The 25,004-nt window shown below is 37.7% G+C and overlaps 1 protein-coding gene and 1 long non-coding RNA gene across 14 annotated transcripts in view; one reads left to right on the forward strand and one right to left on the reverse strand.

The window, feature by feature from the left end:
• Window positions 1–1,527: 1,527 nt before the first annotated feature.
• Window positions 1,528–25,004, reverse strand: part of MCTP1 (multiple C2 and transmembrane domain containing 1) — a 541,379-nt gene continuing 517,902 nt past the window's right edge. For 7 of the 13 annotated variants that reach the window (XM_067731246.1, XM_067731245.1, XM_067731241.1 and 4 more), the window contains 4 exons: window positions 21,616–21,725; window positions 17,551–17,660; window positions 6,305–6,402; window positions 1,530–4,864 (listed from right to left, as the gene is read on the reverse strand). In XM_067731246.1, the coding sequence (XP_067587347.1) occupies window positions 4,793–4,864; window positions 6,305–6,402; window positions 17,551–17,660; window positions 21,616–21,725 (390 nt within the window). In that variant the 3' untranslated portion in view covers window positions 1,530–4,792. Of the gene's footprint in view, window positions 4,865–6,304; window positions 6,403–17,550; window positions 17,661–21,615; window positions 21,726–25,004 lie in introns of those variants that run through there. The other 6 variants (XM_067731250.1, XM_067731249.1, XM_067731244.1 and 3 more) reach the window with 5 other exon arrangements.
• LOC137221501 (uncharacterized) lies at window positions 5,154–15,177 on the forward strand. Its single transcript, XR_010942043.1, has 3 exons — window positions 5,154–5,605; window positions 6,982–7,171; window positions 8,867–15,177. It is a non-coding gene; the product is annotated as an uncharacterized lncRNA (long non-coding RNA).

Consider the following 25,004-nt stretch of genomic DNA (forward strand, 5'->3'; position numbering starts at 1 on the left):
AGTATTTTACTTTTCTGGGTGGGTTACCATGTGCTTCAGAGACATTCCTACGGTTTGCTAGGTCTCTGTGTTAGTGAAATCTGAACTTCGTAAGAGTTCCAGGACAAAGGGAAGGGGTAGGTATACCATTGTGTAAGGTTGCAGAGTTTATTAGTTCTTGACATCAATAAATTGTTTTCCATGGTTTCAATATTACAAGTTATACACAGATTTTGACTTGTAATTGTTATAATCAGTACTGTAGGAAAAATGTTTTGCGGAAATAATATAGAGTTTAGTTTTAAGGTTTCCAGTATTCTGAGTAGCTTTATTAAAAGAACATCTCTGAACTTGGGACAGATCTTGGCATCTCCTTCCCCCTCACCTCTCTGCTGTTGTCCAGCTGTCTTTGTAATTACTCTTGACTGTTGTCTCAGATGTGTCTTCAGTCATCAAGAGACAATTAAAAGTGGTTGGGGCCAGGGGCGCACCTTTCTCTATGCAGTTAGCATTTCCTAACTTACCATTTGAACTCTGGCAAAATAAAATGCCTCATGTTGACTCGTGTCATTTTGAAGCTTGTCTTTGACCAAAATGGGGAACTAAGCCTATATTACCATCTTGCCTCACTAGTAGCAGTAACAACCTCACTCAGCCAGGTCTCCTCAGATGCATTTATTTATTCCCGAGAAAATGAGAGGTGGTTTGTAGGTTCGCTCATTGACTCTCAGGTTGGTCATTCCTTTTCTCTTTTTGAAAGACCATTGAAGAATCTACAGCAGGGGAGAATTACGTTGCAATTTTATTTTTGCTACAAACTGAAAAAAACTTTGGCACAGCTACTTACCTATTTCTGTTTTTCTTAATACAAATAGAGCTTTCAGCTTAATCTAGTAACACCATTAATTGAGTAGAGCAGAAGAGCAGTGCCATTTCGTTACCGTTTTTTAAAATGGAGTCATATAATTTTTCAGTGACGTTTGGAGACAAAACCATCATATACATTAAAAAAAAAAAAAAAAAACCTGTCTACAAAAACACTGCTTGTGCATGCAACAGAACACTTTTTTTGTTGTTACCAGTTCAGAATGCGAAGGAATAGCCCAATAAACTGAAACTCATTTGAAACCAATTTGAATTATTTGATTCATCTCCCCTGACCTTTTTTGGTTTTTGGTTCTTAACCCCAGATCCCTTTGGAAAAGCACAGATAGAAACATTAAATTCCTGCAAACCTTTCACAGTGTTGTTAGTTTCTATAGCATATGACCCATTTTGGACATTTAAGGGTTTTTATCTGCATAATATTCTTACATGATGAGAAATTTTCCTTGGTATTTCTTAAATCTCAGCGATTCAGCTGGAATAAGTCATGATGTGACTGCCACTGTACAAATGTAGAAACTGAGGCAGAAGAGGTAACAGTTTCACCAGAAAAAAAGGATGTTTTATATTTTTTTCTTTCAGTGAGTTACACCAGTCATCCTGGGAAGGAGAATTATAATCCAAAGGAATGACACTATTGTAAGTATTCTTTTCATTATTTTTTATGTGGTTTTAATTCATACTTGACCAAGCAATTAGAAAAGGATGATTCTAGACACACTGATCAAACAAATGAATAGGCATCTGTACACAAATACACACACACACTCACGCTTGACATTTAAAGCCCCAGAATTTAAGCATTAATTTAATAATAAACAGGCTTTTGCAAGAAGTATAATGGTGGCTCTCTTTACTTGCATTTCTGGAACAGCAACTGCCTTTTATATTTTGATTTGTTTTTAATGCTGATTACAAAACTCAAAAATAAACATTTAGGTATATTTAACTAGTGTATAAACTGAAATTAAAGCCTTTGAATAAGACCTGTTAATACAGAAGTAGATTCCTTTCAGCATTTAGAGACATTTGGATATTGAGATCAAAATGGGAATATGGTCCCTGGATAAGAGAACTTACTACTAAATTTTTCTTCACTTCTAAATAACACAATAAAATTCTATAAAAGATACTTTCAGAAACATCAATTAAAATTTGCTCTTACTATACTTTAACTCCAGATTTGATTTTAATATGCTATCATTGGTTTGACCATTGCCTATGACAGGGCAAGTCATATAGTTGGTACTCAATAAATATATCACAGAGCAAAGTCACTTAAAGAATCTTTCGATTCAGATTATCCTAGTGTATAGAATGATTCAAAATTAATTTGGAATCCAGACAGCACCTATCAATTTGAGTCTGTGGAACCAGCACCAAAATAAACAAGAACTACCATGTTCTTTTTATAAATGGAAATAGTTTTAAATATGCATTTCTTATAAATTACCACAATTAGTGGCAATAATAGTAGTTTGGATAATGAATGACCTTCAGTGAATTTACTCAGTAAAGGATATTGAGGAATATATTTCATAGTTCATATGACTACTGTATATAGCAGTCCAAATAGGTGTTAGAGTGACTTCCAGTCTCTTAAGATATCTTAAAATATTTATGTGTTTACAAACCTCTCAGAAACAAATTAAGTTAAGCAGCTTTCAAAAGGCAAAATCTTGCCTTCGTGAGAAGGAGAAAGAACTGGTTAAAGTTCTATTATTCAGTCTCTTGTTTTCAGTCTGTGAGTGCAGTAGTTTGTAAAAGCAATGAAGCTTCCCCTGAATATCACTTTCATGCCTCAAGATAGTTCTTCTCTAGGAGTGTCACTGGATACTCACCCCTGCAAGGTGCTGCGTTTTATACAGCACGCAAGGTTTCAGGGAAAGCCTTTTTTCTTCCAAACCAAACCTGGGTTTCTTTAAGTAAAATATATTTATATGAGACCAAAAAAAAAGTACTGATTATTTTTAGAAAAGATTATTTTTTTATTTAATGCAGTGAATAGTCAACCTTACCATTGAACTAAACATCTGAAATTTGATAGCATGAAACAGAAATTAGTCATCTGTTAATGGTTGCTATCCACTAGGTACATCGGAGGTGTTAGAATATCAGGCTTGTAGACATTTGAGTAGACAATGTCAGCACAGAACACAAATCTCACACAAAGTATAATCAAAAGTTATTTCAAACAAATTATTCCATCAGTAAACTTCCCGTAGCAACATCAACTTCATGAAGTATTACGTCTGTCTTAAACGATGATGGTATGCGGATGTAAGCATGTCATTATAAACATGATGTGCTAAATAGAGCATATTGAGGTCAAAGCCTTTCTGTAGAAAGGGAATTTAATTGACATTCTTTCAAGCATAGTGTATAAACAGATCAAAATAGTTTTATCATAAGAAACAGTATTTAACAACATAGCTTTAAAATAAAAATACTTTAAAAATCAACTTTGATGAGATTAAATTTATTTTTAAAGAATCTTCCTATAGAGTGAAATATATATTTCTCGCTTCTGGCTTTTCTACATTTTTCCAGCATGACCCCCCCACCTTCACCCTATCCCAGTCCATTGTTAATAAAGTAGTGCAAAACACTGCAGCAATTTCAACCAAGCTTAGTCCCCTACCAAGTCAGGGAAGTAAGACATTCTCACCAGATTCTCTCTCTCTAGAGGTATACTCCCTTGATATACCAGGAAGTTAGGTACAAAAACTACATGAGAGTCGGGAATGCAATTTTTAAGTATAGATGCTATGGTAAGTAGTGAAACATTTTCAAAGGCAAACCCCCTCCCCATAAGCAGTTTATTTTACAAAATAGGTTTTCATGCATTCATATTTTCAAGAATGATTTTATTTTCTATAAATGAATGTAATGAAACACTGGCATATCACTTAGCACACTGCATTCTCCTCTATGTTAAAATTCACACTAATAACAAAAATCATAATATGCATATTAAAGCAGTTCCAGTAACCTAATAAGAAAGTAGATACATTTTTTTTTTCTGTGAGAACACTTGAGTATTAAATATTTTTAGGTGCACAGAGGCATAATCTGACACCAAAAGCAATGTGGATTTAATTTGCTAGATTTTTGACAACTGAACTGGGTTGCTAATTTGCTAATTTGGCACAAATTAATAGTGATTGGTATAAAAATCCTTATAGGCAATCAATCATCATTTATAAACCTGGCAGTATTTTTTTGTGTAGTCCTGTAGAGATTTTAAGGTTTTAGATGGAATGATAGAAGATTCGGAAATTTTCTTTGTAGGATTTCAGTGTGTGGAAGATTCTCTTGAGGAGGTGAATATACCTTCACTCATTAGCTTAAAGTCAGCCTAGTCATATCTAAATAATTTGCACAGGAATGAATATCAGGATCCGAATCTATGTTAAGTTGTAATGCATCTGTTCCATTATTTAGGTTCTGGGATCCCTCCTCCCTTTTGAAATGTATAAAACATAGAAAACCGTAATGGATTACTTTTTAGATAAAAAATAGTCACATTAAAAAAAAACTTTAAAATCAAATTGACATTTACATTTTATGTAGATTTAATCAGAGCACAGCTGAGCATTTAATATTCTAGTTCTTACACTTGTAATTAGAGAAATGTGTATCTCCCAATGTTACCATTCTTACATTTGTTGTTCCAATGTGTTATATTATTATCCACAGCTAACAGGGCTTTCACGCAGCAATAGCTAAACCTTTATCAAACTGATTCTGTACAATGGAAGTATATTTTCAAAGACATATGCCTTTGTACACTATTTACAAATTCTCTCAATCATGGTAAAATGGCAAAATAAATAAAAAACAGAAAGAAAGGAAATGCGGCTCAGGCTGAAGGCTTTTCCTTTTATCTTCCCAAACAGATGCTGGTCTCCTCAGTGCTGGGAGCTGGCTAGCCAAGATTGTTTTTCTTCCTTTTACATGGGCTATGGGAAGGATCTGGTTTCAGTTCTTGGTATTGCACCTGTTTAAACAGAGTTCAGAGAAAGGCTGGTCAGGTGGCCACTTTCTGGCAAAGGAAGGAAAAGCAAAGGAATTGAGAGGCGACTATGCTTGGGGAAAAAGAAAGTGCTCACTCTGGAAGCTGTATGCGATCTGCAGCTGGGATGCAGAAAAGGGAAATCTTGCCAGAATCTACATGAGAGCCCTGATGTGAACTTTGGTAACAGGCTGAGGTCTCTATTGCCTATACCCAAGTAACATTAAAAGCAGAACCATCTCCATCTATTTTGAAGGGCCGAATAATGGTTCTCTATAATTATTTACTGTGTGCTTGTTTAATATAAGCTTCATCTCCATCCAGCCCACTCTCATGTCTGATACCAAATCAAAAACTCAGCTGAAACAAAGGAAAAAGGTATTGCTGCAACCCAGCTTCAATAGTTTGATAAAAACATTTCTCATTTTACTCTGAAAATATTTAATGATCAATGGGCATTAATTAACCTCCAAGGCTTTCAAAGGATTGAGATATGCCCCGGTTCTCAAAAATCAGTTACTCTTTCCCCCTTCACTGATCTCTAAAACAGACATCTTTAAAACTCACTTAATTCATGCAATTTATTTAAGGAATGTTTTTCTCAATATCTGCTGGCATACTTTGCTTTCACCATCTAATATTCCTAATTCCTCCTTCAGGTGATGGTGACTTCCCTTCACAAACTCCAGCTGAACCTTGGGGGAGGATTGTCCCCCTGACACCCTGGTAGGTTCTCTATGCAATGCCCTCTCATTCCCCAATCTTCTCTGTAAGTTCTTCTTGGATAACACCCCAACTGGGCTAATTCCTGAATGGCAAAATCTTCTACAGGCTTTATTAGCTTTACTTAGCTCTTCTAAATCCTTCAAAATTAAATGGATATAAAAGTTAAAACCTAATGCCACACTACATTAAAATGATACAGGCATACCTTAGAGAGATTGCATGTTTGTTTCCAGGCCACTGCAGTGAAGCAAATGTTTCAAGTCACATGAATATTTTGGTTTCCCAGTGCATATGAAAGTTCTGTTTATGGTATACTGAAGTCTATTAAGTGTGCAATAGCATTATATCTAAAACAGTAATACCTTAATTTAAAAGTGCTTTATTGCTAAAAAATGCTAAACATCATCTGAGCCTTCAGCAAGTATTAATCTTTTTACAATAGTAACATGAACGATCAATGATCATAGGCCACCATAACAAATATAATAATAATGAAAAAGTTCAGAACGTTTCAAGAATTACCAAAATGTGACACAGAGACCCAGAGTGAGCAAATGCTGTTGGAAAAATTGTTCCAGTAGACTTGCTCAATGCGGGGTTGCCACAAACCTTCAACGTGTAAAGAAAAATAAAAAGAAATATCAGTGAAGCACGATAAAATGAGCTATGCCTGTAGTTATAATAATGAAACCTACATACCACTTGCACATCTGAAGGGACTCTGGAAAGGAAGTCAAGTAGTTCATTATTATCAATTGCATATGGACTCCGCAGCTTTTTTGTAAATTTATTGATGCCTGAAAAAGTGACAGATCAAACATTATTGAAATCTATAAAGTTTGGAGTTCAAATACACATTTCTGGCAAAAGTGTTGTGGTGATTTAAAGATCCAGATTAAGCTGCCTTTATTTCAGCCTTGACTGAATGAACCAGTAAACCCAGTTTCCTTCCTTCCTTCCTTCCTTCCTTCCTCCCTTCCTCCCTCCCTCCCTCCCTCCCTCCCTCTTTCCCTCTTTCCCTCCTTTCCACCTTCCCAACTCCATGGCTGCTCTGTTTTTCTCTTTGTACTTCAGTGGCTTCTTCCCAGCAGGAAAGGCTTTCTATTTGGGAAACAAAAGGCACCTGGCCTATCTTGCCTTTCCCCTCAGTGTTAACAGTACTTAGAAGCTTTGCTTTAATGTTTCAACTATGATGAAACTTGTCTCCCTACATTTTGGATTGGGATTGTTTTTAAGGCAAGAAATCTGACTTACTGGTTCCCCCATTTCAAAAGATACTTTTTTTTTTCAGTGGTGGGGAGGTGTTGTTATTATGCAAACTAACCGGGGTTTTTGCTTTTTCTGTTTTAATTTCAAAATGACCTGGAATTTGGAAGGGTTTACCACCAGCTTTAAAAAACTAAAAAGCTTTGAAGATGGCGACATATAAGGATCCCAAACACATCTCTTCCCACCAACATGCTGGATCTACAGCTACATATGGAACAGCTACCTCTGAAAATAACCTACAAATTGGCTGAGTGAGTCTACACACTGGCCATCGTGAGAAGGCCCACATCGAAGCAGGTAAGAGAGGCAGGGACACAACCACACCATAAACCCCACCCCTAGCCTGAGAACCCACAATCAGGAGGGACTTCTCTCTGAGCAGTGAGGGTTTGAACCCCAAATCAGGCTTCCCCAACTTTTAAGAATTGCACCTGGAGAGATGAGCCCCCAAAACATCAAGATTTTTTTTCTTTTTCTAGGTTTGAGAAATAATTGACATACAGGTTTAAGGTATACAGCATGATGGTTTGATGTACACATGTAGTGAAATGATTACCACAGTAGGTTTAGCTAATATCCATCATCTTGTATAGATAAAAGAAAAATTTTTTTTCTCTTTTTCTGTGAGTTTGGGCTTTTATTTTTGCTTTTTTTTTTTTTTTCCAATTCCACATATAAGTGAAATCATACAGTGTTTGTTTTTCTCTGACTTATTTCACTAACATAACACCTTCAAGGGCCATTCATGTTGTTGTAAATGGCAGGATTTCCTTGTTTTTTTATGGCTGAATAATATTTCATTGTATACCACTTCTTTATCCATTCATCCATCAGTGGACACTTAGATTGTTTCCATGTCTTGGTTATTGTAAATAATGCTGCTATGAACATGGGGGTGCAGATATCTTTTGGAGTTAGTCTTTTTGTTTCCCTTGGATAAATTCCCAGAAGTGTAATTGCTGGATCATATGGTAGTTCTATATTTATTTAATTTTTTTAAGGCCTCTCCATACTGTTCTCCATAGTGGCTGTACCAATTTACATTCCCACCAAGAGTGTACAAGGGTTCCCTTTCCTCTGCATCCATACCAGCATTTGTTATCTTTTTGATGATAGCCACTCTAACAAGCATGAGGTGCTATCTCATTGTGGTTTTAATTTGCATTTCCCTAGTGACTAGGGTTATTGAGCATCTTTTCATGGATCTGTTGGCTATTCGTATATCATTGGAAAAATGTCTATTCAGGTCCCTTGCCCATTTTTATTTTTTTTTTTGTTATTGTATGAGTTCTTTATATATGTTGGATATTAGCCCCTTATCAGATATATGGTTTGCAAATATTTTTTCCCATTCTGTAGATTGTCTTTTCACTTTGTTAATGTTTTGTTTTGTTTTTTTTTTTGCTATGCAGAAGCTTTTTGGCTTGATAGAGTCCCACTCGTTTATTTTGTTTTTGTGTTTTAGGTGTGATTTTCAAGAAATCATTACCAAGACCCATGTCAAAGAACTTTCTAAAAAATGTTTTCTTCTAGAAGTTTCATGGTTTCAGGTCTTACAATCCATTTCAAGTTATTTTTTGTGACTGGTGTAACATAGGGGTCAAGTTTCATTCTTTTGCATGTGACTATCCAGTTTTCCTAGCACCATTTATTGAAAAGACTATCTTTTCTCATTGAGTATTCTCGGCTCCCTGGTCAAATATTAATTTACCATATATGCTTGGATTTATTTCTGGGCTCTCAATTCTGTTCTATTAGTCTATTTGTCTCAAAACATCTAGCTTCAGAAACCAACTTGTGTGTTCAGACTCACCCTCCCCAGGGCCCAGCATGGATGCAGCTGATCCAGGGGCAACCCGATTTTGTGTGGGAAAGGATCATTTGCTTGTCATGAGGGGAAGGCATCTGATGTGAAACATATTCAGGGGCCTACCTGGGTACTCTTCAGGGACAGAGACTGGCAACCACCATCTTTTTTTTCTTTTCTGGCAGGAATCATCTCTCCCCGACTGCCTCAGTCCAGCCATTTGGTACCATCTTCATGCTCTCCCTCTGCCATGTTCCAGAGCACCAGTATCTCCCCGAAAGGAGCTTTCACACATATCTGGTGCCTGAGGTTTTACATCTATGAGGCAGTTCAAGATGGTGACCTAGGACGATCGTGAACTCACCTCTTCCCATGGACACACCGACTCTACAGCTACATATGGAACAATTTCCGGTAAAAAAAAACACAAAAAACACCCCCTGAAAACTAGCTGAGCACCTCCTTCATGTGGGGCAAATGAGAAAAAGGCTATATTCAAGTGGATAGGAGATGCTGAGAATCTCACCATAAACCCCACCCCCAGTGCAGCTACCCACCATCAGGAGGAAACTCACAAACCCGGAGCTTCTCCCTGAGTAGCCAAGAGTTTGTACACCACGTAAGGCACCTCAGCTTTTAAGACCTGCACCTGAGAGTTGAGCCCTCAAGGCATCTGGCTTTGAAAGTCAATGGGCTTGCATCCATGAGACCCAACGTGCTGTGGTGAAAGGAGAATGGCTCTTAAAGAGCTCGTGAGCACTCACTCACCCCAGGGCCCAGCACAGAGGCAGCTGTTTGAAAGGTGCCCAGGTTTTAAGTGAAGAAAATTCATTTCCTAATCTTAAAAAGTTGGCCAGAGAGGCAGGGGCCTGCTGGGATACTATCTGGGGACAGAAGCTGGTGGGCCCCATTTTTGAGCTCTCCCTCTACTGCGCTTCAGAGCACCAGTGTCTCCTGGAGGGAAGCTTTTACCCACGTCTCATGTTCTGGGTTTTGTGGCTGCCACCAGGGGGTACCCCTTGATTGCTTGGCTCTGGAGGCCAGGGGACTGGTGCTTCTGGGTCCCCTGGAGCTATAACATTCGAGAGACAGTTCTTGGCAGGCTACCACCCCCCAGGGCACTGGACAGACAGCAGACTGAAACACACCCCAGTCTTTCTTTCCAAGAAAGAGCCCAATTTGCTTGTCCAGGAGCTTTGGCCTGAGGGGCAGGAATCTGCTCTGGCACACTTCTAGGAGCCTATGGAAGTGTTCTCAGGGAACAGAGGCCAACGGAGGCTGATGGATGCAATCTTTGCATTCTCTCTCTGCCTTGCTCTAGCTTGCCAGTATCTCCCAGAACCTCGGCTGGTGCCCCAATTTTTGCAACTGCTCTCAGGAGACACCTCTACATTACCTAGTTCTGGTGGCCAGAGGGGCTTATGTTTGCAGGTCCCAAAGGACTGTAAACAATAGAGAAAGAGGTCTTAAACAGCTAACACCCTCAGGGCACAGCAAGAAGTAACAGACCAAGGAGCTCAATCTCTCTGTGAAATGGGCCTATAATTTTATCATGGCAGGCTTCTAATTAAACACACATCTAAGGGCCGACTGTAAACCCTTCCGGACACCTCAGAGGGGAGCTCTTACACATGGCTGGTGCCCCAGTTTTTGCAGCTGCCACCCAGGGGATGCCCCTTGACTGCCTGACTCTGGTGGTCAGGGGAGCTGGTGTTCCTGAGTCTCACAGGACTGTAACAATCAAGAGATAGTTCTCTGCAAGGTACCACCACCAGGCAGGGCACTGCACAAACAGGAGACTGAAACACACCCCAGTCTTTCTATGAAAGAGGCCTATTTGCTTGTCCTGGAGCTTTGGCCTCAGGGGCAGCTTTCAGGTTTGGCACACATCTAGGGACGTATGCAGGTGCTCTCAGGGGACACAGGCCAGGGAATGCTATCTTTGCACTCTCCCTCTGCTTCACCACAGCTCATCAGTATCTCCCAGAAAGGAGCTTATAAACTCATCCAAAGCCCTGATTTTTGTGACTGTCACCCAGGGGACACCTCCAGATCATCTGTCTCTGGTGGCCAGCTGGGCTTACACTTGCATTCCCACTGTATATATCTGCATAATTTAAAAGCTGCTGCCTAAGGGAATGATTTTCAATTAGCCTGAATCTAGGTGCTGCTTGAGATCCTCCTGTTTGAGACACTGACAGGTCTTCACACATCCTCAACTATGAGGGCTATTAAAAATAAAATAGGCTTGGACTTCCCTGGTGGCACAGTGGTTAAGAATCCGCCTGCCAATGCAGGGGACATGGGTTCGAGCCCTAGTCCGGGAAGATCCCACATGCCACAGGGCAACTAAGCCTGTGCGCCACAACTACTGAGCCTGCACTCTAGAGCCCATGAGCCACAACTATTGAGCCCGTGTGCCACAACTATTGAAGCCCACACGCCCTCGAGCCTGTGTTCTGCAACAAGAGAAGCCACTGCTCTCTGCAACTAGAGAAAGCCTGCACGCAGCAACGAAGACCCAACACAGCCAAAAATAAATAAAAAATAGAATAGGCTGCTTGGACAATCACAAAGGTTTGGGAGACAACTAAGAGCTAAGGCAAGGTTGAATGATAAGGTTCATCTCCTATGCAAGAGCACTACTTCAAGACTGGGAGAGGTGGCTCTTTCATCTAATGCATAGAAACCAACAGATTCAAGCAAAATGAGGAAAATGTTTCAAATGAAAGAACAAGATAAACCTCAGAGAAAAAAACCTTAATGAAATGGAGATGTTATTTCCCTGATAAGGAGTTCAAAGTCATGCTCATAAATATGCTCACCAAACTCAGGAGGGTATGGATGAACAAAGTGAGAAGTTCAACCAAGAGATAGAACATATAAGTACCAAATAGAAGTCACAGAGCTGAAGAACAAAATAATTGAACTGAAAAATACACTAGAGGAATGCAACAGCAGACTAGATGAAGAAGAAGAAAGGATCACAGAAAATCAGAGGAGCAAAAAGAAAAAAATGACAAAAAGTGAAGATGGCTTAAGGGACTCATGGGGACAACATCAAGTGTACTAACATTTGCATTATAAGGAGTCCCAGCAGGGGAAGAGAGAGAGAAAGGGGCAGAAAATGTATTTTAAGAAATAATGGCTGAAAACTTCCTTAATCTGGGGAAGAAAACAGATCCAGAAAGCCCAGGGAGTTCCAAATAAGAGAAACCCAAAGAAACCCACATCAAGACATATAATTAAAATGTGAAAAGTTAAGGACAAGAGTCATAAAAGCATCAAGAGATTAACAACTTGTTATGTACAAGAGAACCCCCAAAAGACTATAAGCAGATTTTTGAGGAGAAACTTTGAAGACTAGAAAGGAATGGCATAATATATTCAAAGTGCTAAAAGAAAAAAGACTTCCAAGCAAGAATACTCTACTCAGCTAAGTTATCTTTCAGAACTGAAAAAGAGAATTTTCCAGACAAGCAAAAGCCAGAAGAGTTTATCATTACTAAACTGCCTTATGACAAATGTTAAAGGGACTTCTTTAAGCCAAAAGAAAGTGTGCTGTAAGTAGAAAGAAAACACATGCAAGTACAAATGTCACTAGTAAAGGTAAATATATACTAAACATAGTGGCTTAATCATTTATAAAGCTAGTATGAAGATTATACAACAAATATAGTAAAAATAACTATAACTACAATATTTAGTTAAGGGATACACAACAATAAAAAGGTGTAAAATGTAACATATAAGACAGGGAAATAGAGTAAAAATTTAGAACTTTCAAATGCATTCAAACTTAAGTTCTTGGGACTTCCCTGGTGGCACAGTGGTTAAGAATCCTCCTGCCAATGCAGGGGACATGGGTTCAAGCCCTGGTCCAGGAAGATCCCACATGCCACGGAGCAGCTAAGCCCATGTGCCTAGAGCCCATGCTCCACAACAAAGAGAAGCCACCACAATGAGAAGCCCATGCGCTGCAACGAAGAGTAGCCCCCGCTTGCCACAACTAGAGAGAAAGCCCACGTGCAGCAACGAAGACCCAATGCAGCTAAAAAAAAAAAATTTTTTTTTAAAATTAAGTTCTCGTACATAAGCCTCGTGGTAACCACAAAATAAGAAAGCAAGAGAAGAAGAAAAGAACAGAGGAACTACAAAACAGCCAGAAAACAATTAACAAAATGGCAGTAAGTACATACCTATCAATAATTACTTTAATGTAAATGAACTAAATTTTCCAGTCAAAATACATAAAGTGGCTGAATGGATTAAAAAAAAAAAAAAAAAGCAAGACCCTTCTGTATTGCTGCCTATGAGAGATTAAGTCAGGTGTAAGGACACACACAGACTAAACATGAAGGGATAGAAAAAGATATTCCATGCAAATGGAACTGAAAGAATGCAGGGGAAGCTATACTTATATAAGACAAATAGATTTTAAAACAATGCAAATTGGAAAGGAAGAAGTAAAACTCACTATTTGCAGATGACATGGTTTTTTATATATAGAAAATTCTAAAGACTCCACCAAAAAACTGTTAGAACTAATAAATGAATTCAGTAAAGTTGCAGGATACAAAATCAATACACAAAAATCTGTTGCATTTCTATACACTAACAATGTAGTATCAGAAAGAGAAATTAAAACAATCCCATCAAAAAGAATAAAATACTTAGTAACAAATTTAACCCATAAGATGAAAGACCTGTACACTGAAAACTGTAAGACACTGAGGAAAGAAATTGAAGAAGACAAATAAATGGAAAGGTATTTCCTGCTCAAGGATTAAAAGAATTGATATTGTTAAAATGTTCATACTACCCACAGCCATCTTCAGTTTCAATACAATCCCTTTCAAAATTCCAATGGCATTTTTAACAGAAATAGAAAAAAATCCCAAAATTTGTATGGAACCACAAAAGACCCTGAATTGCAAAGCAATACTAAAACAGAAGAACAAACCTGGAGCCATCATGCTCCCTAATTTCAAACTATATTACAAACCTATAGTTATTAAAACAAACAGTATGGTATTGGCATAAAAACAGATGACATAGATCAATAGAAGAGAATAGAGAGCCCAGAAATAAGCCCATGTATATATGGTCAATTAATTTTTTTTTTATAAATTTATTTTTGGCTGCATTGGGTCTTTGTTGCTGTGCATGGCTTTCTTTGTTGCTGTGCATTTGTGGTGAGCAGGGGCTACTTTTATTACAGTGTGTGGGCTTCTCATTGCAGTGGCTTTTCTTGTTGCGGAGCACAGGCTCTAGGTGCGTGGGCTCTAGAGTACAGGCTCAGTGGTTGTGGCACACAGGCTTAGTTGCTCCGCGGCATGTGGGATCATCCCGGACCAGGGCTCAAACCTGTGTCTCCTGCATTGGCAGGCGGATTCTTAACCACTGCACCACCAGGGAAGTCCCTGGTCAATTAATTTACAACAAAGGAGCCAAGCGTATACAATGGGGAAAGGACGGTCTCCTCATGAAATGATGTTGGGAAAATTGGACTGGCACAAGCAAGAGAATGAAGCTGGACCATTATCTTATACCGCTTACAAAAATTATTACTCAAAACGGACTAAATCTTGAATGTTAAGACCTGAAACCACGAAACTCCTAGAAGAAACTATAGGTGATAACAAAAGTAAAAATAAGTGGGACTGCGTCAAACTAAAAAGCTTCTGCACAGCAAAGAAAACCATCAACAAAATGAAAAGGCAACCTACAGAATGGGAGAAAATATTTGCAAATCATATCTGATAAGGGGCTAATATCCAAAATATATTAAAAACTTATACAACTCAACTGTCAAAAACAATTAAAAAATGGGCAGAGGATCTGAATAGACATTTTTCCAAAGAAGACAGATGGCCAACGGATACATGAAAAGATGCTCAATATCACTAATCATCAGGGAAATGCAAATCCAAACCACAATGAGATATCACCTCACACCTGTCAGAATAGCTGTATCATCAAAAAGTCTATAAATAACAAATGTTGGGGAGGGTGTGGAGAAAAGGGACCCCTTGTGAACTGCTGGTGGGAATGTAAGTCGGTACAACCACTACAGAAAAAGGTATGGAGGTTCCTCAAAAAATTAAAAATAAAACTACCACTATGTTCCTGTAATTTCACTTCTGGGTATTTATCTGAAGAAAACAAAAACACTAATTCAAAAATACATGTGCACCCCCATGTTCATTCAGCATTATTTATAATAGCAAAGACATGGAACCAACCTAAGTGTCCGTTGACGGGTGAATGGGTAAAAATGTTGTGGTATACATATGCACAGTGGAATATTATTCAGCCATAAAAAAGTTTGAAATCTTCCCATTTGTGATAACATGCATTGACCTCAAGGGCATTCATTATACTAAGTGAAATACGTCAGACAGAGAAAGACACATACTGCATATGATTTCACTTATATGTGGAATCCTTAAATAAAAACAAAAATCAAGCTCATAGATACAGAGAACAGCCTGGTGGTTACCAGAGGCGGAGGAGTGGGAGGTGGGTAAGGGAGTCAAAAGGTACAAATTTCCAGCAATAAAATGTCATGGGGATCTAATGTACAGCATGGTGACTATAGTTAATAATACTGTATTGCACATTTGAAAGTGGCTAAAAGAGTAGATCTTAAAAGTTCTCATCACAAGAAAGAATGTTTCCATTTCTATATTTCTGGCATTGAGATTTATAGAAACCAATTTTCCTTTTAAATTGTAAGAAATTTAAATTTAAGGCTTGCAAAAGATGCTACTGTGATTGACTTGGATCACTTCTTGGATTAAAATGGCCAAGAACCATTAAAAATGAGCCAAACCTACCCATGCTAAATTATTCAACAGTGAATCCTCTGTGCTACCTGAAGAGCAAATGTGGATGAGGGGCAAATACAGATGAATTTGGAGCTATTATACAAAAAAAAAAAAAAAAAAAAAACGCAAATTTAATGAGGTAGAAATGTCAAAATAATGTATAAAACTAGAAGTACCTATTCTACATATTCTATGGAATAATGTAGAATTTCAATTGGATAAGTCTACTGTTTTAAATTTATATTGTACTTAATAAATTACCAAGCATATTCACATAAAAATACATAAATAAACAGCTTTTTATGAAATCAGAGTGGTAAAAACTGGGTCACAAACTGGAGCATCTTGGCTCTTCAGGGAGTTGAGCACAATAAACCAATGCAATTATGATTTGGTCCCTGTCTCCCCATGTGAGACTCATGTCTTAAATTTCTATTTAATATTTCAGCAATCACCTACCACTAAAGGAATACTGTTTTGTTTTATTTTATTTGATGAAACAAGAGACCCAAACACATTCTCTGCAAATTACGTTTAAGACAGCTTGCCAGTGAGGCCAACCCAGATTACACAGCCAGATGTCTGCCGTGGGCTCCAGTTTCTGAGAACCTGGGGAAAGGAAACCCGAAGTTCCCCACCTATCACAACTGAGATGGCAGGTCTGACCCTAAGTAGGTTAGAGGTAATAAACTGCCACACCTAACGCCCTACCAATAAAACAGCAGCCGTTTTAAATATCAGAGGAAGGAATGAAAGAGCATACAATAGCGACGCAAGAACATGGTGGAAATGCCTCTTCCCTTGTCTAGTGAAAGCACTGTCTTAGTTGAAACTGCTTCTTTAAATTATAGAAATTAAGGCAGGAAAACATAATCACCCTTCCCTTCACCCTCCACTCCCTACCCAAGAGGTAAATGTAAGGATAGTGATGATAGGGGCAAGAGGGCTTGCTGAAGATATGACAAGATATGCCAAAAAGAATAGCGAGGTAAGGATTTGTAAACTGGAGGGATTGGAGACATCAGACCCTTTTTCATTTTATTCCAGGATATTTCTTTAAAAGCCTTAAGAGAACAAAACATTCCTTTTCATCTTTTTGCTTTCAGTGTAAGCACATGTGTTCTGAAATTAAAACCCATTTTGGTTCTTGGCATTTTGTATAAGTTTAGCAATCTCGGGTGTATGCAGTCCAGGGGCAAGTAGAGAATTCTACTCCTACCCAGTCTTGTTTATATATGTATATATGTATATATACATATATATATACATATATATATATATATATATATATAATTAATGTAGTTTTATATGTTAGTTGATCTTGGAGACTGAAAATTAAGTTTTCCAAACAAAGAATTGTGTCAGATAAGAGAAAGAAAAAAAACCCAAAAAAACCCCAAACTATGAAGAATGCTGAAAGTACCACCTAAGTATAGTCTAGGTACATAGGAACTGTTAGCATGAAGCATAATTGCATTAGAAATTAGGACCCCCAAATATCACCTTTAAAGTGGGTTTTTACAGAAGCATTCTTGTTTAGTACACATAAAGCAGGGTTTTTTGTTCCCAAGCAGCCTGCCAATGCCAAGGACCCTTTTCCTGCTTCCTTAAAGGTGACCTCTTAAACAGGCAGCCATATATAGTACCATGTTTACGGACATTTCCGTAAGATGAAGTACACAGCACAAAAGCATATTGTCCTAAATGCACCATATGGATCAAAATGCCTCTATTTATGTATAAATGGTGGAAATAAATCAGAGTGATATCTAGACAAAGCTACACTTTGATATATGAAGAATCTGCACAACTACATGTTTATAGTATGATGGAGCCTATGGTGCCAGATAAGAAAAATGCATTTGCAGATAGACCTAAATCTTTATACTCTTGTGATTTTTAACTGACCTGTCTCTTTTCATCATGGAGTAGCTTCATGACCATAAATATAGGGAACTACTGACAGTATAACTCATCCCTTAAAAATAGTTTTTTCTTAGCAGCTGTGACAGTTAAAAAAAAAAAAAGGCTTTACTTACCCCAGACAAGGACAATGTATCTCAGCGGAATGAAGTACAGGATGACTGTGAACGCACAGAGGGCTACAATGGCCAGCCAGCTTAAGAATGGGATGGTCCAGTTGAAAGTACTGAATGAGAAATTAATACATCAGCAATCTGAGCACTTCATACTTTTTTCAAACAAAGATGAAAATAAATGTGATTCTGATTCAAAATCTGGACTAAGGATCTAGTAAAGACTGCATTTCTCACTGGAATAGATTCCAATTGTAATAGGCTATCAGAAGATACAGGTTAGTCATAATCTGCTCAACTTCATGAACACAGGGCCCAGGTAAAGGGTGTTGACACCAACCTCTCCAGATTGTCCCAGGTGACTTAAGGGTCTAAGGTCATCACACTACTTGGGTGACTCCCCATGGTTTAAAAATCTTTTTCTACTTCTAAAACTAGTACTGAATCTTGTTTTCTCCAAATTTTCATAGAGGAGAATGCCCCTGGGCCTACCATTCTTTCTTCTATGAACTCTCACACAAGATTAACCACATTGGAAATAAAATGTTGCCAACGATTGTCCATAGATCTAAATCTTACATGGTTGTGTAAATCTTCAGAACTTTAGAGATCCTTAGAGGAATACTCACTTCCCACTTCAGTTATGTTTCAAATGGAATTAGATGTCAGGAAGAGGGAATTGTGTAAAAATTCACCTGCCATCATAGCCCTCTTCCCAGAAATACATAATTAAGAAATAAAGTCAACATTTACCTACTATTCTCCCTACCTTGTTGATAGCAAAGGAGAACATGGCACATGATAGATTTGTTGGGAAGACCAAAAAGGGAGTATAAGCTGGAAAAGGGTGGGTTATAACAGGGCCTGGCTGATGGCTCTGCAGTGTTTCCACACTGCTGGTGACTAATAATGTAGAGGGTCAGGGAAGGAAGCAAGACGGAGTACTGACAATGATATAACATCAGAACAAAGAACAAAAATGGGATCAATGAACAGAAGGACAGGAAGTTACAAAAGAGACAGTACTAAGATGGGAAGGACTTTAATGAGACAAAAAGAAAGATCAAGACAGAAGGCAAATGGAACGTGGAAAAACTGGGATATTTTTAGGCTTTTTGTGTAGAACATCTATTGTGAGTCTGGTAGTTTCTAAGAGAGAGTGACAAAATTATAAAGTAAACAGAACCATTCCACGGAGCCTTCGAGGTTGGGTATATAATCATATCTCCCTTTATAGGCATACCATTGCCTTGAAGTTCAGCCTCCAAAGAGGAACTAACATATCTTGCTGAGTGACTCTTTAGCATAATTTAATGAAAAAAAAAAAAACCAAAGAAGGTAGCGAATCCGTGTTCAAAGCCTAGATTCTGCTATGTGACTTTAGGTGGTAAACCTCTCTAAGCGTCAACCTTCCCGGTTATAAAATGGGGACAGCTTTTATTGTATCCAGGAAGACTGGTAGTGATGGCAACATGTTTATGTGAATCAAGATGAAGTTATTAGAGCCATTCAACTCTAGGAGTCTATAAAGTATGGCATTTCTTCTTATCAAGCAGTGAGAAGGGCCCCAAGACACTTCAAGAAAATATGAAATTGTACATGATATGGATAAATGTCAGTGTTTTTTATTTCTTCTAATTTCCCAGTAATGGATGCTATGCTCACTTGGGCTGGGTTTTTCCAGGGAAGTTTTTGATCCAATAAAGGATGTTTCTCAAGAGATTTTCTCATGTACTGCCCTTCAGCCTAACACTTAAGAGTTATTCCTTAGCTTTGTGGCATATGGCTTGCTTTTTGTCTTTCTCTAGGTCAAATTCCTAAAAATGTTTTTTTTTCTAGTAAGAAAGCCAAAGTTGGATCAATCTGGTTGTCTTGTTTTTAGTAACTCTTGGGGTCTGGCTTTGCTGTCGTGTTTTTTTATCTCCTATGGCCAGAGTGAGTCCTATAACTGTCACCAGGCAAAGAATCTTGCCTTCCCTCCTTCACTGACACCTGTAGTTCCCTTGCTTCTGCCCGCTTGTGGAGAGAACAGAAGGCTGAGGGTCTGTTTGCTCTCCTGTGGCTCAGCTCCGAGCCATCTATCACACCACTCTATGTGTGAGGGCACTGGCTCTTCACGCAGAAAACCCTCCCTCTGGGCACCCTCACTGAAGAACACCCTGTGTTCTTACTCCTCTTGGAAGGAAAAATGGCAAGGAATACCAGTGTAGCTTTTTTCCCAGGGGGAAAAAAAGACTGCCCTTTTCTTTTTCCACAGTGCATTGTGTAATCTATATCTAGAATATGATCTTAAGAGATGCAATTCAAGAAAGTTCTGGAATGATTTAGTAACAAGATGTGGTAATTATGGAGGCTTTCATTTTGTACTTAAAGATTGCTTCTGTATCTGCTTTCTGGATAGATCCATTTTATCCCGCGTGACCCCAGGGGAGCTTCTCTCTTATAGTATTTGAAAGATTACTGTGCCGAAAAGATAGCTCCTACAAGACTCACTAGATCCTATGCGGTGTTCCTGTACCTCAGCCTATACCTGCACCTCTGTCTATACCTTGGAAAGTTCACAAAATCCAGTTTTCCCCAAGCCTGGTCCACAGCCAGGATCTGGTCATTTCCTTCAACTGGCCATGGTCTTTTCCAGCCAAGCACCTGTCTGAGTCTCCTAACACCCAGAGTTACAAAGAAGCCTCTCCCCTTCAGGCATTCACAATCCTGACCTTAGAGTTGACCCAGGGTCTTCTGATATAAATGAGATGTTTCTGTCAGGTAATCAATACACAGTGTACCTCAGAGAAAGGACAATACTCAATAGGGAAATGCCCCATTTAGGACTTCACACTCTGCTTCTGCAGATAGGTTGTGGAGAACAAGGAAACATGCTTAGAGATGTAAATAACATGGAGAAGAAGAAAAGAGAAAAGATGTGGAAATCAGTCTTTAGAAGTCTGATACTGAATGTTGCTTAGAGGCACATTTGGGAGTGAGAAGGAGGCTGTTCTGTCTAATATGATACGAGAAAGTGGAAACTCAGCACCTATGCATATGTGGAAATGTGTTAAACAAAAAATTATACAAAATAAAATGCATTATGCCTTGAAACATGAAAGGCACCAGATGAATGACTCACACCTTTAGTTTAAATAATTTACTCCTTTCAATTTCTATGTATGCCCAAGGATCCAAATCTGCAGAACACTTTTGGTTATGAATAATAAACAATGAATAGATATATAAAACGAGGAAAATGTAGGCTTATCCAGATATACAGCACCCCTTCTTGAATAGATCATTTAGAAATCATTATGTAGGCCAATTTTCACATAGTTTAGTCGGTACGGGGCCTTAGAATATTTTTTACTAATAACTAATTATAAATCCACCTTACCATTTTTATAATTAAACAGTTGGTTTAAAAAATATATTAATAAATAAAACTATTTGAAGTAAAATGCAAGTAATATGTTTCTTAATTTTACATCAGCTCTCAATGAAGCTCTATTTCCTTGTTTAAAAAATTGTTTTTTAAATTATAAAAATTATGTATATTTTCTAAATGAGAAAGCATTAGTTTATTTCATCTATAATTATGATCTCAGCTATTTAAATATACAAAATTGAAAGCATATTTTTGCAGGGTGCTATATATAGTATGATTTTTTTAAATTTAACTTTATTGAAGAAATTATAACTCGACCAATAATAAACTGCAGGTGTGTCTTGATTACCTGAAATCCTCATTTAACTTGGTTTATTTTTTTTCTATCACAATTTCATATTCTGTGTAAGAACAAAGTCTCACTGTGAAAACGTGCTAAAATTTAGGACGGTGTTATTTCTTCAAAGCTACAAGTATGACTTCTTTCCAACCAATATGTTCTAAATTTCAAGGAGGAAATTGACAGAACTTTCATAAAACCAAAGACAGGCAGAAACAAAGTAAATAATGATAAAACTGAGCAATAGATCACCCAGGAGTGTCCCCTGCCAGAAAGAATGTGGCAGTTCACCCTCTGAGAAACAAACGGACACTGTCCCACAGAACACCAGGGCTCACATGTCAGCATCACTCACTTCTTTATCCTTTCGCCAAAGGAAGCAACTTCATCTAGGATGTTCTGGACACTGATACATACTTCCTGGATGGCATAGATTTTATTTATAAATCCCTTTTTTTCGCTGTCCTAAAACCCAATAAAAAAGAGAGAGAGATTCTATATGAGTAAAGGTATCCTTGAGGGCTTGAATTCTTTTAATTGTCCCACTCTTACATTTTTAAACTTAAATGAACTTCATTTTTGCATATATATAAATGGATACGTGAAGCCCATGAAATGTTTAGGATATGAAAGGAGGTAGAGGAGGAAGAGTACTCAGCATTATGGAGCTGTGCTAGTATAAGGGTGGCTGCAAAGCACAAGACTCAGATTCTGTTGCTCTTGCCCTGGCGAACAGAAACATTCCAGCCAGGGGGAGGGGAGGTATAAAGAGATCAGGTCTCAGAATGACCAAATGCGGAATCTGTGCTGACCCTGGACCTACCATGACGCGATACTCAGCAAACCCAGTTTCTTGGCCCCAGCACCCATACACCTAAGTTTGGTCTTGGCTCCAGATATTTTAATAGAAGGGAATGCTGGGTGCAAATGAGAAGACCTGTGAGCAATGAAAACTGCAAAAAAAATGTTAAATAAAAAAAATAACAAGGTCAACTGAAATCCAGTAAGTGGCCACCTCTAAACAGCACCTTAGGTAGATCAGATACACAGTTAGCCTGGCCCCGCCTCTTACGAATAATAGTCACATACTTCATGCTCTATTAGTCAGTGTTCTAACTAAACATCCCCCGCCCCACACTTTGTACTTAATTCTTCATTTTAAAACTTGTGCTAGATTTAAGCAAAGCTGGTGTGTGCTCCAGGGAATGGATGGGTGAGGACTGAGCATAAAGCGCCCAGAGAGTGGTGTGAGCCTGGGAGAAATGGGCACATTTTGTAATTTTAGACCCAGAGGAAGAAACAGTGGTGCCCTTTCACGATAGAAAATTCTGCTTAGTAGCCTGGCATCACAGGCACTTGCCTAGGCTGTTTGGTGGAGACCATCCAACCCATGACTCCATTCCTCCATGCCAGCTTGAATCTCTATGGAAATGTAGATCCAATTTCATTACTTTAACTTCTTTTGAACACTTGCACACTGTGCCAGAACACTTGAGACCTCATGTGGCAGTCAGTGCTTGCTGAAAGCAGCCAGGAAGCTAGAATAATAATGTCGTCATGTTGCACATTTACATACTGACTTTCATTTTAGAAGAGTCTAAAGCACTTTGCACTGTGAACACTTGGCTGGGGCTGGCATCCTGCCACCTTAGAAACTGAGGGCAAGCGAATGACAGGTGTGTGGGCAGCCTCCAAGGACAACAGGGTACAGTGGGACTGAGGACACGGATGCCAGTTTTATAACATGATCTTTAGATACCAGTTACTTAGAGCCCTCATTTTAAATTTAATTCCCATGGGAGATATTGTCTACATTATTCATCTCACTTATACCAAAACGGACTGTAAGGCAATGAGGTAGATGAAATGCATAAGGCTCAGAGTACAGAGAACAATTACACACTCTCGGAGTCCCCACTGTCTTCAAAAGTTGCCCTTCACATGTCATTACAGACATGGGTGCATCAATTTCTTGTCTTTTTTCCCTCCCCAGTAATAAAATGCACTCATTTCACCTATGTAATTGTACATTTTACAATAAAATGGATAACCAGTGGCTCCTTCTAGTTCCTTTCATAATTACAAAATTGGTCTGCTCTAATAATCTCCACAGCCTTCAATGTTCTCTCTCAAGCACCGGCTAAGTTCATTTTGTCTATGAAGTAAAGTGCTCTTACAAACTATTTTTCTACATGCAGAATAAATCAAGTTGGAGACAAAGCATGCAGATTATACAATGAAAGTTCACTGAGAATAATATCGTACCAGTTTGAAATTATGAGGTGAAAAATATTTCTTTCACAATAGCAATAAAATATATAAAACACTTAGCCATACCTTAACAAGAAATGTACAGAATCTATATTAAGAAATTAGAGATACTATGTTTCTGCATTGGAATACTGAATATTAAAAGAATGTTTTTTTTTTTTTTTTTTTCAGTTGAACACAAAGGTTTAATGCAATGTCAAGCAAATCCTATTGTGTTTGGAGTGGAGTGAAATGGGGAGAACTTGATCAAGTGTTTTTAAAATTTATTTGGAAGAATAAATGAATACCTATAGCCAAGTAATGTTTGCAAAAGAGAAATAATGAGAAAACATTTATTGTACCAGATATTTAAGTAATTAAAATATGAAAGATAAGCATTGAAAGAGAGATCATTGTATGATAAAGCACCATCATAAATCTATCATAAAGAAGGAAGTATTACGTTACTGGGTAATTGTTTTAACTATTTGGGGAAAATTATATTAAATTCTGCCTTAATAAATTCTCAAACTTATTTGTGACAGCTCAAATCTACCCCAGCATCTACCTCAAACTGAGGTACCCCAAATATATACTATATTAATTTAAAAGCAAAAAGCTAAAAATGAATTATAAAAACAGAAAAAGATAGGTAATTTATTTACTGACCTTGGAATAGGAAAGAACTTTCTGAACATACAAGCAGTAGAGAAAATCACAAAGAAAAATAACTGGTAGTAAAAGGTAAATAACATTAAAAACTTATATCAAAATTTATCATAAATTTAAAAGGCTAAGTGGGAAAAAAATTGCAACGAATATGACAAATGAAGGGATGGGATTACCAATATAGTCAATGAACATCTGAAACTATTTTCATTGCAGTTTTGTTTATAATAACAAAAAGAAAAATCACTAACATGGTGGGTAGAATTAATTATGTTACATACAAATGATAGACTATTAGGAAATCACAAAATATTGCTTAAAGACAGTGAAAATACTTATGATCTAATAGAAACTGAAAAGAATGGGAAGTAAATGTGATATGGAGTATAATTCTAACTTATTTTTGAAATGAGTAGGATGGAAATAGATGAAGGGAATGTGTCAAAATCTTAAAGATAATGGATGTTTACCTTCCTCATACCTTCCTGTAATATTCAAATTCTTTGCAATTAATATATTTTACTTTTATAATCAGGATGATCCCCTGATTTTCTCCAATATCATTGTTAAAGTAACATGGATAGAAGACATAAATGAATCAGTATTCACTGGGCATGATTTTACACGGTTTATCTATTTCTTCTTAATGTATGTTTTTGTATTCTAAATTATCTTTAGAAAGAAGTAGAATGTAAATAGATACTCATTAAGCACCATAAAGTGCTTTTCACACAGCTCATTCAATCCTCACAACCACCCTACAACACAGATATTTTTCTCCACTGTACAGGAGAGAAAACTGAGGCTCACGGAAAAGTGACACAG

This window comes from Pseudorca crassidens, chromosome 3 (assembly GCF_039906515.1).
Source record: "Pseudorca crassidens isolate mPseCra1 chromosome 3, mPseCra1.hap1, whole genome shotgun sequence".
Classification (NCBI taxonomy): Eukaryota; Metazoa; Chordata; class Mammalia; order Artiodactyla; family Delphinidae; genus Pseudorca; species Pseudorca crassidens.